We start from the raw sequence: 17,344 nt of genomic DNA on the forward strand, positions 1-17,344 counted from the left end.
CTCCTTGCACAAAGGCGGAGGTAGCGGTCCTGCTGCTGGGTTGTTGCCCTCCTACGGCCTCCTCCACGTCTCCTGATGTACTGGCCTGTCTCCTGGTAGCGCCTCCATGCTCTGGACACTACGCTGACAGACACAGCAAACCTTTTTGCCACAGCTCGCATTGATGTGCCATCCTGGATGAACTGCACTACCTGAGCCACTTGTGTGGGTTGTAGACTCCGTCTCATGCTACCACTAGAGTGAGAGCACCGCCAGCATTCAAAAGTGACCAAAACATCAGCCAGGAAGCATAGGAACTGAGAAGTTGTCTGTGGTCACCACCTGCAGAATCACTCCTTTTTTGGGGGTGCCTTGCTAATTGCCTATAATTTCCACCTTTTGTCTATTCCATTTGCACAACAGCATGTGAAATTTATTGTCAATCAGTGTTGCTTCCTAAGTGGACAGTTTGATTTCACAGAAGTGTGATTGACTTGGAGTTACATTGTGTTGTTTAAGTGTTCCCTTTATTTTTTTGAGCAGTGTATATAAAACACAGACAAATCCGGTTTTTATTTGGGTAAGCAAACATACTTAATCCATATGTTTAAGGACGAAGTTAACCAAATCAGTTATTCAAAGATAAACACCCAAAATACAGTTTTGTTTATTTACAAAACATTAAAATCATGTAAACTAAAAAAAGGTACAGTAATTGATTTACACTTCAGTCTGTATGAGCTCTGTTATTACCTGGGTTGTCTAGCAATATGCAAACACTTATGCAAACACTTCAAATATATTGAAATTGTATCCATGCAAAGTTTGCTTAAACTTTTTCGCAGTCCAGACAAACGAAAACACATCTGGAATTGGTAACCTTATCATGACATTTCAGACTTTACAGAAGAGCCAACAGATAGGGTAGAATTAGAGTCTTCCGGTGATTGGTGGACCAGGTACACACCAAATGTGACCTAAAAAACAATCAGAACACATTTACAGCATACTTACTGAATGGGCAAAATGGCCATTGTATCCAAAAGGGGTAATTTGGGGATAAAGGACACTGTGTACTTTGCTGTTTGCTTTCTTTGTTATTTTTCTTCTTTTCTATGTACTCTGGCTACCTCTGATCTAAGGTCAATAACACAGACCGTTGCAAATAGAGTCCACCCAGTAGTAAGTCAGATGGTGTGTCATGGGATAGGGACTTTCTGAAAAAAAACGCTACACACCCTGGAACATATTGTCACACACTGAAATTAAAGACAAACTTCCCCGCTCTCTCTCTCAATCTCTCTCTCTGTCACACACACATACACACGAGCACACTGCAGCAGTTGTTTTACACTGACCTTCCCCTTGCGATAGGCAGAGAGAGACAGAAGAGGCTCCTTGGTCTTGGCTCCTGTGCTCTGATCAACCCCGATCATCTGGCATCTGCCACACCGACCTGCCACCTTCACGTCACATCACAAAGAGATGATGCAGTTATAGATTTTCATTACCATTTCAGAAATAAGTGTCACCGTTTATGATCTGCATCCTCACCTGGAAATGGGTATTTCCAATAATCAAGTGTGACCAATCATCTTCCTCAAATGGCTCCTTTCCAGAGATGACTAAATTGGCCCGAAATCGACTAATAAGCTTCTGGGTGTCAAGAGGCTGATGGTCATCAGAGGATTCCTGTCTGTCCCACAGTGGTTAGATGAACCACAAGGAACAAGAAAAAAGGATGGCTCACATTAATAAAAAATGTATTGATCATTCAAATGTAACTGTTAACAGACATTACCTGGGGATTGTTGTGAAAAACTTCCTGCTATCAACCAATCAGCATCCAGGATTCAAACAACCCATTTTATAATTCAGAATTTAGTATGTCACAAATTTCAGATGTCCTCCACCAAGAATGAGTGAGGCCCTCAGGCAATAATAACATGTTATACTATACCTGCTTGTGATATGTCTCTGAAGCAAATCGACACTGGCACGGTTGACTACTAGGTACTGGGCTTCATTCACCAATGAGAGGGCAGTGGATGAGACCTCTGGGGCAAGTCATTATGAGGGCAAAGAAAATTCCAACATTCATGGATACAAAATATACTGAACAAAAATATAGACGCAACAGTGTTGGTCCTATGTTTCATGAGCAGAAGGAAAAAAATCCCAGAAAAGTTCAATACTCACAAAAAGTGTATTTCTCTCATTCTGTGCACAAATTTGTTTGCATCCCTGTTAGTGAGCATTTTCCAAGATAATCCATCCACCTGACAGGTGTAGCATATCAATAAACGTATTAAACAGCATGATCATTACACAGGTGCACCTTGTGCTGGGGACAATAAAAGGCCACTCTAAAATGTGCAGTTTTGTCACATAACACAATGCCACAGATGTCTCAAGTTGAGGGAGCATGCAATTGGCATGCTGACAGGACAGCAGGAATTTCCACCAGAGCTGTTGCCAGAGAATTGAATGTTCATTTCTCTACCATAAGCCGCCTCCAACTTCGTTTTAGAGAATTTGGCAGGACTCCCAACCAGCCTCACAACCACAGACCAAGTGTAATGCCAGCCTGGACCTCCACATCTGGTTTCTTCAGCTGTGGGATCGTCTGGGGGGGGGGGGGGGGTATTTCTGTATGTAATAAAGCCCTTTTGTGGGTAAAAAACTCATTCTGATTGGCTGGGCCTGGGTCCCCAGTAGGTGGGCCTGGCTCCCAAGTGCGTGGCCCTACCCAGATGGTCATACGCCATCACAATCGTCAGTATCTCTCCCACTACTCTCTCCTCTATTATCCTATCATCTCTCCATTCTGCTAAATCCTTCTCCCTCTCTCAACATCGACAAGACGAAGCTGCTCTTCCTCCCGGGGAAGGCCTGCCTTCTCAAAGACCTCTCCGTCACGTTTGAGAACTCCACAGTGTTGCCCTTCCAGAGTGCAAATAACCTTGGCGTGACCCTGGTCAACACCCTGTCGTTCTCTGCAAACATCAAAGCAGTGACTCGCTCTTGCAGGTTCATCCTCTACAACATCCGTAGAGTACAACCATACCTCACACAGGAAGCGGCGCAGGTCCTAATCCAGGCACTTGTCATCTGCCGTCTGGACTACTGGAACTCGCTGTTGGCTGGGCTCCATGCTTGTGCCATCAAACCTCTGCAACTTATCCAGAACACTGCAGCCTGCCTGGTTATCAACCTTCAAGTTCTCCCAAGTCACCCCGCTGCTGCGCACACTCCACTGGCTTCCAGTTGAAGCTTGCATACACAACAAGACCATGGTGCTTGCCTACAGAGCATCAAGAGGAACTGCCCCTCCCTACCTTCAGGCTATGCTCAAATCCTACACCCCAACCCAAGCACTCCGTTCTGCCACCTCTGGTCTCTTGGCCCTCCCACCCCTACGGGAGGGCAGCTCCCACTCAGCCCAGTCCAAGCTCTTCTCTGTCCTGGCACTCCAATGGTGGAACCAGCTTCCCCCTGAAGCTAGGACAGCAGAGTCCCTGCCCATCTTCCGAAAGCACCTGAAACCCTACCTCTTCAAAGAGTATCTTAAATAATCCCCTCCTCACCTCGAACTGACTTTGCTGATAGCTAGATGGGACAACCACATGTCACAGTAGTTATCTTAAGATGAATGCACTAACTAACTCGCTTTGGATAAGAGCGTCTGCTAAATGACTAAAATGTAAAATGATACTCTAGTATTGCATCTGAAATTAAGTTTACCAAGGACATTTCCCTTTCACCTTTTTCATGGCCCTTTTTCATGTCGCGACTGAAATCAGGACTTTGCCTTATCAAACGACAAGGCTGTCCAAGGAACTCTGAGAGCCATGATGCAGCTTCATCGCCACAGTCCACTGTCTCCACCCTTGGGATGGAGAGAATACAATAACAACCATTACAACATTTCTGAATCAAGGGGATGGTCAAATATCCTTATTTTAAATGATCTGTTATAACATCTGAAGGTGACTAAAAGGTATTGAAAAAGTACTCAGTGGCAGACCAATGATTGTGGGAAAATGCGTCAAAATTAAACATGTCATTCTGATGATACATGTCTTTCAAGCCTACTCTACAAAGATATAGCTAGTAGTTTAATAAAAAAGCCAACTCACCTGTCACCACACACCATGTTTTGACACACCCTATGACTCTGGTGTGGCTCATTGTGGTTTTCCAAAGGGACACAAATAGTGTTCATTCCTGAGAGAGAAGAGGAACTCTTTTAGAACAGTTCTGAAAATGTGTTACTGAAATGTATTTGCGGGGTGCTGCTGAATAAAAATTCCTGACGTGTCACAATAAAACATTTTATAAATGTATGTATATATATATATATATATATATATATATATATATATATATATATATATATATATATGTGAAAATGGTTCGCTCCTAGAGACAGTGAGTCACGTGGCCTGCTATATAAAGCAGGCAGACAGGCATAGAGGCATTCAGTTACTGTTCGCTTGAACATTAGAATAGGCTAAACGAATGACCTAAGTGACATTGAGCATGGTATGATTGTCGGTCCAGGTGTGCCGGTTCCAGTATTTCAGAAATGGCCGGCATCCTCTACTTCTCATGCACGACAGTGTCTATCTAGGGTTTACCGAGAATGGTGCGACAAACAAAAAACTTCCAGTCAGCTGCGGTCTTGTGGGCGAAAACAGCTCGTTGATCGAAGGAGAATGGCAAGAATTGTGCAAGCTAAGAGGTAGGCCACAAACAGGCAAATAATGGCGCAGTACAAATGTGCTGTAATGGTGTGGGGAATGTTTTTCTGGCACACGTTAGGTGCCTCAATATCAATTGAACAACGTTTCCATGCCATGAAACATTCAGGCTGTTCTGGAGGCAAAGGGAGATCTTTGATGTTATGGTGCTATTTTGCTTCCACCGGGTCCAGGGGCCATTGTTAAGGTCAACGGCATCATGAACTTTATCCAGTACCAGGACAGTTTAGCCAAAAATCTGCTTGCCCTTGCCAGGAGGTTGAAACTTGGTCACCAGTGGATCTTTCAGCAAGACAATAACCCCAAGCACACATCAAAACAAAATAATAAATGGTTAATTGAACACAAAATCAACATTTTGCAATGGCCATCTCAGTCTACGGACTTCAGACCCATTGAAAACCTGTGGTTTGAATTGGAGAAGGCAGTCCATAAGCGCAGACGAAGGATACCAAGGATCTGGAAAGATTCTGTATGGACAAATGGTCTAAGATCCCTCCCAATGTGTTCTCCAATCACATTTTTAAAAAAAGGCTCAGTGCAAAAAAAGGCTCAGCGCAAGGTGAGGTATGGGAAGGTATTGAAAACAGGGGTGCCTAAAACATTATTACTTGTTAAACAAAATGTCTTTCTCTGGGCAATTGTATTAGTATAAAATAATGATAAAAAAACATTTGCATACATTTACATTTTAGCAAACACTCTTACCCAGAGCGGCTTAAAGTAGTGAGTGCATACATTATTGATATAATATAGCTCAGATTTTAAGAATTTATTTTATAGTCTTTTTGCACATCTTTATCTAGGGTGCCACAACCTTTGGAACTGACTATATAGATGTCTGACCTGAGGCCTGCAGGAGCAGTGTGTTTGTGGGCAGGTAGATCTGTGGATGAATGAGGCATAAGCGTGGTTCTCTCTTTTGGTTCAGACACACTCTATTACCATTCACCACCATCCAGCCCCGGTCATGGAGCAGACCCAGAGCACCCACTGGCCAGTCAGTCACCTGCATAAACCCATATCACAATCAAAACACAGAAGAAGTGAGAAATCCATTGATAGTACTGCCAGGCAAACACACATATTGTAATTGTGTTCAGTTGACTAAATAGTACTTCTTACAACTAATATCCAACAATAGGCTTTTGATACCCATATTATGATTTGATAAAAGTATTTGGTGAACTATAATCATTTGCATTGTAGATTTAATGACAGCCAAACAATATTAAAAGTGAAATGTGCTCAAACCTCAAACGCTGCACAGGATTTGATGGGATATATGTAAATGTTAGTCAGAGTCTGGGCCTTCTCATGGCTCTTTGCATCTTTGGTGATGGCCTTCCCTCCACGTTGGTTCACAACTGGATCTGTAGAGGCCTGCACTCTCTCATCTATGTGGTCAGGTTTACCATTGGTAAGCATGGTGAGCAGACATTGACCGGAACCTTTAGAAGAGGTGTTCGACTTCAGTCTGTCTAGTTTATCTTGGTCCACTTTTACTGGTTTCTCCACAAAGCAGTCCGCAACGAAGTTCAGGAAGTTTTGGCAGTCCTGGAAGGTTGACATGTAGCCGAAAGATACACGCACAGATCCCGTTGGACGGCCGTCTACCAGGTCTATGTTGTCTCCACAGACATGACCCGCCTCGAAGAACACAGAAGAGGACATGGCAACAGTATGTTAAGATGAAGAATAATCTTTATCGTCTTTTGCACAAACACATGTGCAATGACACTTACAATTCATTACTCACCTGGAGGTTGCTCTTCGCCACTTGATTGGTGATGCCAAGGAAGAGCTGACAGGCACCTGTGTTGCAGAAGCAACCTGTCCGCACATGGATATTAAAAAGGCTAGCAAGCTTGTCCACCTAAGGAGACGAGAAAATGGAAAATGGCTAGACATTTAAATCAATCAGCAGAAATGTAAGACAAAAAAAATTATGGCATTCATAACACACTTAGGCGTTGTTAATTCTGAATTGACTTCTGTGTGGATGTGTGAAATCAATAAATGCAAAAAACTCTAGGGTGCAGTAAATAAAATAAGCTAATTGGAGTGGACCTGAGAGTATCCAATCATTTGTCCATGACAGTCCATCAAGTTGAAGTTGAGGATGGCTCCCTGTGTGCTCGGGTTCTCAAACTCACTGTGGGAGTATATCTGAGCAACTGGTTGTCCGTTGCCATGGCAAAGACTAGACAGCAACATGTAGGTATAGCGTGTTAAACCAAATGTATGCAGCTGGATCTTGTCCATGCCTCCTGAAGGAGAAAAAAATTATACTGAGCTGCAATACAATAGTAGAAGGGTTTCACTGACTCATTTCAATCTCTGTAGAATATTGCTCCCCTCCTTACTGGTGTTAAAGATTTCTGTCAAATTGATGCAATGAACAACCACTCAACCATTTGAAAATGATTTAAAATTCAGAGTTCTTACTTTGATACTTATTGTAATGACAGATGATATTGATGCATTATATTGATGCATCACTTTTTGTTTCATCCATGTCTTTTACATTATTCACATGTACATACCTGTGAGCGTGTGGAGAGAATCAAAACTATGATTTAGAGCAATGATGTCTAGGAAAGAGATGGTGCCATCTTCAAACCTTAAATCGAGAACAAAACCACAAGATGCATCACAAAAAAAGAATCACAAAATATTTTCTCTCTACGCCTTGCTCACTCAACTACATAAATAACTTCAAAAATCATATTTGTTCATTTACACGTGTAGAATTACATTTCAAAGCTCATGCAATAGTTTACCGGCTAGCCATATTTGGCGCTGGCACATAATAGTTATCCCCTGTTAGGTAGGCCGCTGCTGTCCCCCCACCAAAATACGTCTTTCTTAGGAGGGCGGCTGTATCATTCCGGACCAGAAGAGCCCCTAAACCTGTGGGGAAGCCAAACATCTTATAGAAGGAGAAGGGAACAAAGTCAGCTGGGTGCTCCTGTAGATCCAATGGAGAGCAGCTGGCAAAAGAGGCAGCATCCAGCAGGACGAACCACCGGCCCTCGCTATCACACGCTGGGTACAGTTGCCGCGCCTGGATGCCCCTCACGTACCCCAGAGGGTATTTTCTGCCAGAGAAATTGCTCTGTGCTGGGTAACAGAAGAGGTGTGGTGTCTGGCAACTGCTGCCTTCACTCTGGGCCACATCTTTGGCTCTGGCCTCTATCTCCTCGGGGGAGACAGGTAGAGAAACTACTCCCAGTGCTGAAGTAACTCCTCTGATACCAACCACCGAGGTATGGTTATCAGTCAGATAGCAGAACTGACTGGCTGGCTCCGCAGCAGTGGGAGGCCTCCAGGGAAAGCTCTCAGCGACTAATTTGAGAGCTGCCGTACTGCCAGAGGTGAAAATCACTGAGTATTCGTCAGGAGTGGTGTTAAAATGCTGCAATATCCTGCAAGAAAATACATTTCTGTTCAGTACATGTCCTCAATAGAAGGGCATAAATTAGTGGTCACAGTCACATTCATTAGGATGGTATAATGGTGATTAATTATTTCTGTGAAAGGAGAGGCTTACCTGTATCTGACATGCTCCACTGTGTCATGTGTCAGTCTGCTGCTGGGGTTATGGCTGTGAGGGTTGCCTAAAAACAAAAATATTAGAAGAAAATATTGAAACTATTTCTCAAGCAAGAATTTTGCTAGGACTGTCGGAGTGGTATGAGTGAGGGGAAAACTTAAAACTAGCTGTTATTGGCAAAGAGGTTTGGAACTCTCTGTTATTGGTCTATTAACCAATTTAAAGCCTGGTGATGTCACCCGGCAAACCAAACACCCACCCATGCACATAGTCTGATTTAAAGGTCCTGTGTAAATTGCATTTTCAACCAGCAACTATCAGGAGATAACATTGATGAAATGTTTTCACACTTTTACAGTGTTAGTTTCATCAGCTGTTGTACAATATGATACAAAACACAGGAAAACTTAATTTGAACTAAACTGGGCCTTGAAGATAGAGGACCCAGCAGCCTATTTAGTTGGTGTGGAGCAGCAACAGTCTCTGAGTCGGAAGTTCAGGTGCAAATCAAATCAGTCAAATGTAATTATAAAGACATCGGCAGATGTCACAAAGTGCTATACAGAAACCCAGCCTAAAACCCCAAACAGCAAGCAATGCAGATGTAGAAGCATGGTGGCTAGGAACCTAGGAAGAAACCTAGAGAGGAACCAGGCTCTGAGGGAGGTCCAAAAATAGGAGGTATTTATTTACAGTGCAGGGCAGGCAGTGATGAAGAAGACTGGATACAAAAGGGGCAGGCAGTGATGAAGACTGGATACAGTCAAGTCAAGTGAACAGTTTGTATTAGGAAAAACAGTTGACAAAAATACTTGTACTTTGCAATTGGCTACTTTGCTACTTATAGGCAAAACGCCTATAAACAAATCTGAGTTTGGCAGAGCTATAGCCTAGTAACAGGGAACAAAACCGGAAAAGGAAATTATTTGAGGAACAGAACCCGAACCGGAAACATAAGTGATCTATACTGTTCTGTTCCAGAACAGTTCTTTTAAAAGAATGGGAACCAGTTAATAACATTATTTTTACATTCCAAGCATATTTTTTCCAGTCCCCTTACTCTGTCACTCACAAACGTATTCCAGTGCCTATCTGCCAACTGGAAATCTTTGCCAGAGGGTGTGCATGTGTGTGTGTAGGGTACCTGCCCCTCCCCTCTGAAGCAAGGTTACAAGCATTATTCAGAAATTAGGGAGAGATGTTTAAAAGAATGGATTAAGGAAGTTAAGGAACCTATAGTTATCACGTTTCACATTGTATTTATTAACTACAAAAAGCTAAGACGTGTTTTTAATTATAGTTCTGCTCTGCACACACAACAAGCTTGTTAGTTAGTTAGCTAGTTAATGTTTGCTCTGGTCCAACGTTAAACCAACTCGGAAGTTCAAAAACATTCAAAGTTCTCCATAGAGGTGGCCCCTCTGTAGGCATAATTCTGTGGGCCTTATTCAGATAATGTATGTCATAACAAGATGCCCAGCACTTCAAGGCAAGCTTCCTCCATCCTCTCTTTATGTTGCATCTCACACCCTACACTGTGTCTGGCATCATAGTGTGTGTGTTTGTATTTCATTATGATTAAACCATGCTGTTAAGACAAAATAAAATTAGCTGTTAACGACTTCCTGTACAGATTAAATCACTTACCTGCTCCATGGAAAGCTGCTCTATCAACACTGATAGGTGAAGTAATTTAATGTAGAGCTATATGTAAAAAATATATAGTTTTCAGAGGTTTAAAAAGGAAGGCAGATGACCTAGGTGTGACATTATGGCCCAATCCAGCCTTTTTGCCTAAGGTTTTATCACCCGTTCACATCAATCAAGCCCTCGAGCTGGCGGCCTACTGCCCCCCTCCTTTCCAGAATGTGGAGGAGGAGTGAGCAAATCTCCTGTGTCCAGTCCGTTCCCTCAAATGCAATATGCAAGCCATGGCGCACTACAGGAAGTCAGACCAGCTGTTTCTGTGCTTTGGTGGGAAGTAAGTCCGGTGCTGCTGGGTAAATTGGACAACGGCCGACCCCCGCCATTCAGTTTATGCCCCTACACCTGTTTGGGGGGGGGGGGGGCTAACCACGGCAACGGCCTCCTGGGGGCTGGGGGGGGGGGTTGGCTGCATCGCCATCTTGGGCTGGCGAGCACCTGTTTTAGGCTAGTGGTAGGGCCAAGGGCATGTGTAGGACTGGGCCGAGTTAGAGCGGCAAGGTTGACGTGCGTCAGGCCTCCCTCTGCCCCGACTCTGTGATGCCTGGTTTCTGGGCTGTGCGTTCCACAGCGGTGTAGCCTGACTCAGCTGTTTTGTACATTTGATGGCACGCTCAGCCATGGGGCTGAAAAGCAGTACGGGGACCACTGGGAGCTATCTCAGCATCCTCCTGGAGTCATCGGACATTGGGGCTTGGGCGAACCAGACCTAGCGACGAGTCACAACCACGGTGGACATCAGTCTGCCTAGCTCTCTAGTCATGATTACAAATGCTTGAAGAGATACATCATTCAGGCTGCAGAGATCCAGGTCTGCTATGAATTCATCCACCTTAGGCATATTGTCCAGCCCATATTGTTTTGTGTCGCCCATGGCAGGTAGCATCCTACTATCCTTGCCGTGGTGGGCGAGAGCCCGCGGGTTGGCCCAGCATCTCTGAAGCTCCGTAAGAAAAGCGGGTGAAGGTGGCCCCCCGAACAGTGTAGCTGCCGGGGCCTTCTTAAAGAATGGGTTAGCTGCAGGGGCTGTGGCTTGAAGGTCATCAAGCTCTAGCCTAGCTAAGGCCGCACGCAGGACATCGCATAGTGAGGCAAAGCTTTCTTTTGACTCAGTTTGATCAGAGCCTTGGAATGACTCCTCTAACCCATCTTTAGCATTGAGACTGAATGCATCTACAACACTGGTTGGCCCCTTTCCTTCACAATGTTGGGCATGTCATCATCCTGGACACTAAAGTGCCGGTTGGATGCCTGAGTGGAGAGCAGGTCATCATCACGGCTAGCTGAGTCCTCTGTTGCGTCCCCCATGCTGGAGTGAGTGCTAGAGGGCCCGACTCAGGGTGCTTGAAGGAATGCAAAATCGTTTTTTTCTGCTCTATCTCAGAGGATAAGGAATCAACCTTCCAAGTGAGGCTTTTATTTTTTCACCTTTTATTTTTTCACCTTTTATATTACTTAAATCATTAACTAATATAAGAGTAACCGGGGACTGTATTACAACAGCTACCACAATATACAGTAAAAGGTAGAGCTACAATAATCTGGCGGGAGTTGTACAGCCCCCGCAAAATAATTTTAGGTGAGCCTAGCTATGACCACAGGGCTGGAGCAGGAGAGATATGTTTAAAAGTAAGCTTATTTATGTGAAACACGTCGTTTGGTAAGCCAAGCTGACAACACACAGTGGAGTTGGTAGACTAGCATGTCAGTAATACTTGGGGAGAGGGATGCCTAGGGAAGGCAATGCGAATCTCACGTCTTATAGCTGGCTAGGCTAACAACCTTCCTAGACGCGGTTATCTAGGGAATCATAGCAATGGAGGATATCTTAACAAGGTTAGCACCGGAGTACGGTGGACAACACACACATACAAACTAGCTGGTGGGCTAAGTCAGCACAACACAAGAAAGCCCGATATCCTCTGATAAAAGGGATAGGTAGGGGAGAGCTGTCACACAGCATCGGAGGGCGAATTTCGCGCTCTGACACACAGGTCACAGGCCGTTGGTGACAGACTGACAATACACACAACTCACACAGAGTTTACTTACCGGGACCTGGGAAGATGCAATCTGAGCAGCGGAGCAGTCAACTTGTGCAGTCAACTACAGCTCCGCTGACTTTGCGAGAATAAATAAGAGACAGTGCATGGTAGCGCATGGTCTGCCGTTTTATATGAACACTGGGGCATGTCCTCCCATGCTGTCAGGTCACTGGTGTGACTTTGTTGTTATAACTCGACCTGCGTGGAACGTGAGGGATATAACCCATACTGTCAACCATACTGACGGTCTGAAAGGTATGTAGTAGAACTGGTCGGAGCAGTGGAATGGAATGAAAAATAATTATGGTTCTGTTCGGAACTAAACTAGTGGAATATAATTTGTTACCCCAACAAGTAGCTCTCCATGAATAAGGAGAATGGGGATCCTAAAAGGACTTGCCCTGACCTGGCATACACCTTGACATGCAATGGCCAATACATTACTTGTTAATAAAAACAAGAGCATAATTTACATAAATAGTCCAAAAATGTATTTAGCAATCCCAGATTTCCCCTTTAATCAAATGACTTATCACACGTAACAATTCAGCACATTATATCAGTTGTAGCTAATTATATTTGGTATGTGAGGAAATACTCACCATATACATTCGTGCAGATATCCTGATAGAATTCTCTCACCAATGACTCAGGATATAGTGTTGTTCCAGCATGATCCAGGTATGTAATGCCTGTCAAAAAGTTGGTTTTGAAATTAGAGACTCTCGGCAAAGAGTTTTTATCTGGATATACCCTGCTGAAAAAAACTGTTCTAAAAAACAAGCTGGTCAGTGCTGGTATGATGCTGGTCAAGCTGGTCTGAACAGCATGGTCTAGCTCGTTTAGCTGGTGACCAGCCTTTGCTGTGTTTTGGACACTGGTGACCAGCCTTCACTGTGTTTTGGACACATACCAGTTTATGCTGGTGATGCTGGTATACCAACATGGTCTTGCTGGTTTTGCTGGTGACCAGCCTTTGCTGTATTTTGGACACATACCAGCTTATGCTGGTGATGCTGGTAAACAAGCTGGTCTATGATGGTCTAGCTGGTCAATCTGGTCTGACCACACCCATCATTATCATATTCCTCAGCATTCTCTATTGCGGTTTCATTTTTAGAATTGTTTGTTTCAATATCTTTTTTGTTTGTTGTGTTTGTGCATGTACATTGAGTGATTCATTAATATTATGCTACATCACAGAACTGTGGGAAAGCAGTGTTTGGCAGGTGAGGGTGAAGGACACTGTCTACAGGTGTCCTAGCTAGCTAATTACCGGTGGGTGTCGACCCCGCCTCCCGCCTGTGTACTGGGGTCCTAGCTAGCTAGTACACAGTGTCTTTCGACCCCAGCCTTTCCGAGAACCTGCCCTCGGTGTAACGTTAACAGAACTCCGGGAAAGCAGTGCTCGGCAGGTGGGGGCAAAGAACACTTTCTCCCGGTGTCCTGGATAGATAACTACCGGTGTCGCCCCCGCCTCCGGCCTGTGTATCGGAGTCGTAGCTTAAACATTGACCAAAAGAACACCCACATGCAGGAACACCCTGAATTGCAGGCCCCAAGCACACCCTTCTCGTTTTTTCAGCAGGGTAATCACTTATGTGCATCTAATAACAACACTTGCACTACTAGTGGTAAGCACAGGTATTGTCATAAGAACACAACAACATATTATGGAGGACCAAACCTACTGTAATTATAATTAAATTAATTAATAAATACATGCACACATAACTAGATAAATTAATTAATAAATCCACACATAATTTAAAAAATGAGCAAGGAAATACAAAAACACTGACTAAAATTAATATTCTCTACATATCTGTACGTATTCAATTATTTATCTAATTGTTCAAACTTTAATAAATTGTATTAATTTATATATTTTTTGTATTTCTTCCTCCAATACCATAATGAGGAGGTTTCAATCAAACTTCTGTGGGTGGTATCTAACACACCATTGGTTGATCAATGTCACAGCACGTGGGTGGGTATAATTTGTGGAACATTCCAACAGGAATCTGTTCCAAAAACTTTGTAAAGTACAAGGTTGCCAACAAATAAGGCATACAAAGTAGCATGATCAATTCGCCTAGATAACTAGCTGCCGAATAGGCATCAATTCACCACATAGCTTATTCTTAATATTTGTCCATAGGCTACCAGAGACATTTTTCTGAATAAACGTGGTGAGTGATAACTTAAGGAAATAGCCCACTCCCTACCCGGTATCTTATTCGGCCGCTATACAACTTTGTATGCATTGTTTGTTGGCAACCTTGTTATTTACGAAGTTTTTGGACTAGATTCCTGTTGGTACGTTCCACAAATTATACCCATCCACAGCACGTTGCTAGACTGCTTTTGCACCACCTATGTGAAGCTAGCCACAATAATGATTAGCCACGAAAGTAGAATTGGAGGATTGCCTTCAAAATGGAAACTGACCCAAACAGATACAAATAGTGGGATCATGCCACATTTGAAATGGATAATAATTAAACGTTTGGAATGTTGTTATATATCTTATTCGGTATCTTATTCGGCCGCTATACAACTTTGTATGCATTGTTTGTTGGCAACCTTGTTATTTACGAAGTTTTTGGACTAGATTCCTGTTGGTACGTTCCACAAATTATACCCATCCACAGCACGTTGCTAGACTGCTTTTGCACCACCTATGTGAAGCTAGCCACAATAATGATTAGCCACGAAAGTAGAATTGGAGGATTGCCTTCAAAATTAAAACTGACCCAAACAGATACAAATAGTGGGATCATGCCACATTTGAAATGGATAATAATTAAACGTTTGGAATGTTGTTATATAAGTTCAACAAAATATAATAATTTGTTAATTTGAAATTGCACTGTGGATGTATTAGACTTTAGAATTGTATTGGGGGCATACTGTATGCATTGTACAGCCTTGTCTATGGATCTTGGGTCCATGAAATGTTCACAACTGTGAAGAGTTAACACACATATCAGTGTCGTAGCTCTTATGGCAGGACTTTGACACCACTGTGAAATGAGCCACATTAGCTCACAGTCAACCTACTGTGTATTGAACGTTCATATTGCAATGTACAGCTTTACCTATGGATCTTGGCTCCATGAAATGAGGTATCAGCCTACTCGGTGACACCCACAGAATACAGCTGTTTAGAGCTTACACAGCAGCATATAATAGACTTCATCTCCAATGTCCCCCCAAAAAAGTGACATATCATATTGACACATAGCTATATGAGCTACACATAATTTTTTGGGGGATGCTAATGTGAAACAAAACTTTGAATACGTTCTGTCATACTTAAACGCAGCCCAGGCAAATGTAATCGCTTAACACACCGTGGCGTTGATCAACCAATGGTGTGTTATATACCACCCACAAATATGTTTGCTTGACACCCACGCATTATCATATTGGAGGAAGAAATACATAAATAAATAAATAATATAAATGAATAAAATGAAAGAAAGTGGGATTAATTATTTAAATCGTGAATATATTTTGTTTCTTCTTTTCGTGTGCATTTATTTATGTATTAATATATGCATTTATCTATGGCAGATTTGGTCCTGCATAACATATACAGTAGGCAGACCTATGTTACAATGTTACATCACCGGTTTGCATTGAACCAGCTTAAGTTAACATAAACCCCACGCAAAAAGTAGCCCACTGTACCTTTAATCCTTGAGAACTCCCGTTCTATCACGTCTTGGAATACATTCTTATAGCCGTAATGATTCCACACTTCCTCGAAGCTCTCAAACGTGCACAGTTGATTAAAATTCAACGATTCCTTCTCCATGGCCTCATGCAGTGGCATTTTCGCGTCTTGCACATGTCGAATGGCAGAGTTGACAAAGTTCTAAATCCACACTGCATCTCTGACAGACAGTGACAGTCTGTTTTAGTAGTAGTCATTTGTATCGAAACGATTTACCTCGCATTCCCATGACAAGACGACTGAGATAATTATAGATCTGTTACTGAGAATGCAGGAAATGGAGCACAACATCATTTACATTTGAAAGTGGACCGAGTCTGTCAATCGGGACAATAAGTGAGGAAAACATAATACTGGCTAATGAAAATGAAATACTGTTGCTATTAAGGATTTATTTTGTGATAACCATAACAATTCAAATTCCTATTCAGTCAATTCAAGGAGTGAATTGAAATGTAATTCAAGAATGTGCATGAACACACACACATTAATGTGGTAATGTACACACACATTGCAGAAATGCAATAATAATCATTTTTGATATATGGAGGCCAAAGTGGTCTGGAAGCAAGTGACATGAGGAATTTGCAGAGGCCATTATTGTCTCCTTTCCATGCAGTGAGCAGTAATTAAATATGCCACGTGTGCTTCGCTGATTCCTTTCCCTTCACAATTTGAATGCAGCTCTATGGGCAGAAGGGCTGTATTGTATCCGCTATGGCGTCATTATGGGTTGTAAGGGCTTGATGTGGGGGAGGGGCAGAATAAGGGTAAAGCATCCCATTGAAGACATTATGGATGTCTCTCTAAACATAACCCATGCAGACACTATAACCATAGATCTCTCTGGACAGTGTCCTGCAGAGGAGCCACTTTGCCCTGCCCTCAGGCCTCAGCAGCTAGTGGTTCTCTCCACAGAGCAACACCTCTCATGTGCCACTGAAATAGAGAGATGCAGGTTATTTTGCCCTCTGTAGGGGCTTATCTAGGGCTAAGCTAGGGGACGGACAAATAGCAAAGCCAACCTCACTCCAGCCAGTCTAGGGGCACAGATAGCCATCTGTCGATTCTCTGTGCAATAACTGACAACAAAGGGGGTCAAACATTTAACGACGACTGTAAAACTAGAGGACTACTCATTCTGGAGAGACGAGGAAGAGGAACTAATATTTATACTAAAACAGCAGGTTAGTGTTTAATACTAATAGTTCTTGTCACATTACAGGCCCCTCAACCAATGGGGCTAACAGAGGATTTAGGCTTTCAGATGCGTTATGTTTCCCTTGGTAATAATATTGCAAAGAAGAAAACTACAGTAGTCTTATTCAACCGTAGACTTTAATCCCCTGTTCTTTTAACGATTTACAAATAAATTGCCCTCTTATCTTGAGTTCTGTGAAGTAGACTTACAATATCCGGCTTCCCTGAGTTGACACATACTTAGCTACCCGTGTCATTGAGTTTCTATACCCTTATTGTTAAATTCAAATCAAATCAAAATCAAACTTTATTTGCCACATGCGCCGAATACAACAAGTGTAGACTTTACCGTGAA

General features: G+C 42.9%; 1 protein-coding gene across 1 annotated transcript; it reads right to left on the minus strand.

Moving 5' to 3' along the window:
* Nucleotides 1-628: 628 nt before the first annotated feature.
* LOC120046475 (molybdenum cofactor sulfurase-like) lies at nt 629-16,049 on the minus strand. The gene is made up of 15 exons (XM_038991745.1): nt 15,744-16,049; nt 12,650-12,739; nt 8,296-8,362; nt 7,526-8,170; nt 7,289-7,365; nt 6,813-7,012; nt 6,502-6,618; nt 5,997-6,392; nt 5,589-5,751; nt 4,119-4,206; nt 3,744-3,868; nt 1,940-2,036; nt 1,534-1,675; nt 1,338-1,442; nt 629-956 (listed from the first exon to the last, which is right to left on the minus strand). Exons 1-15 carry the CDS (start codon nt 15,886-15,888, stop codon nt 864-866), a joined length of 2,550 nt encoding a protein of 849 aa, XP_038847673.1. The 5' UTR covers nt 15,889-16,049; the 3' UTR covers nt 629-863.
* Between the last annotated feature and the right edge of the window lie 1,295 nt (nt 16,050-17,344).

This window comes from Salvelinus namaycush, chromosome 4, assembly GCF_016432855.1.
Source record: "Salvelinus namaycush isolate Seneca chromosome 4, SaNama_1.0, whole genome shotgun sequence".
Classification (NCBI taxonomy): Eukaryota; Metazoa; Chordata; class Actinopteri; order Salmoniformes; family Salmonidae; genus Salvelinus; species Salvelinus namaycush.

Excerpts from the sequence above, each read along its gene's own strand:
- LOC120046475 (XM_038991745.1), bottom strand. The coding sequence starts at position 15,888 with ATGCCACTGCATGAGGCCATGGAGAAGGAATCGTTGAATTTTAATCAA. Across the intron at positions 6,619-6,812 it reads AAATGATTGGATACTCTCAG|GTGGACAAGCTTGCTAGCCT; the intron begins GTCCACTCCAAT and ends TCGTCTCCTTAG. Across the intron at positions 4,207-5,588 it reads ACTGCTCCTGCAGGCCTCAG|GAATGAACACTATTTGTGTC; the intron begins GTCAGACATCTA and ends CTTCTCTCTCAG.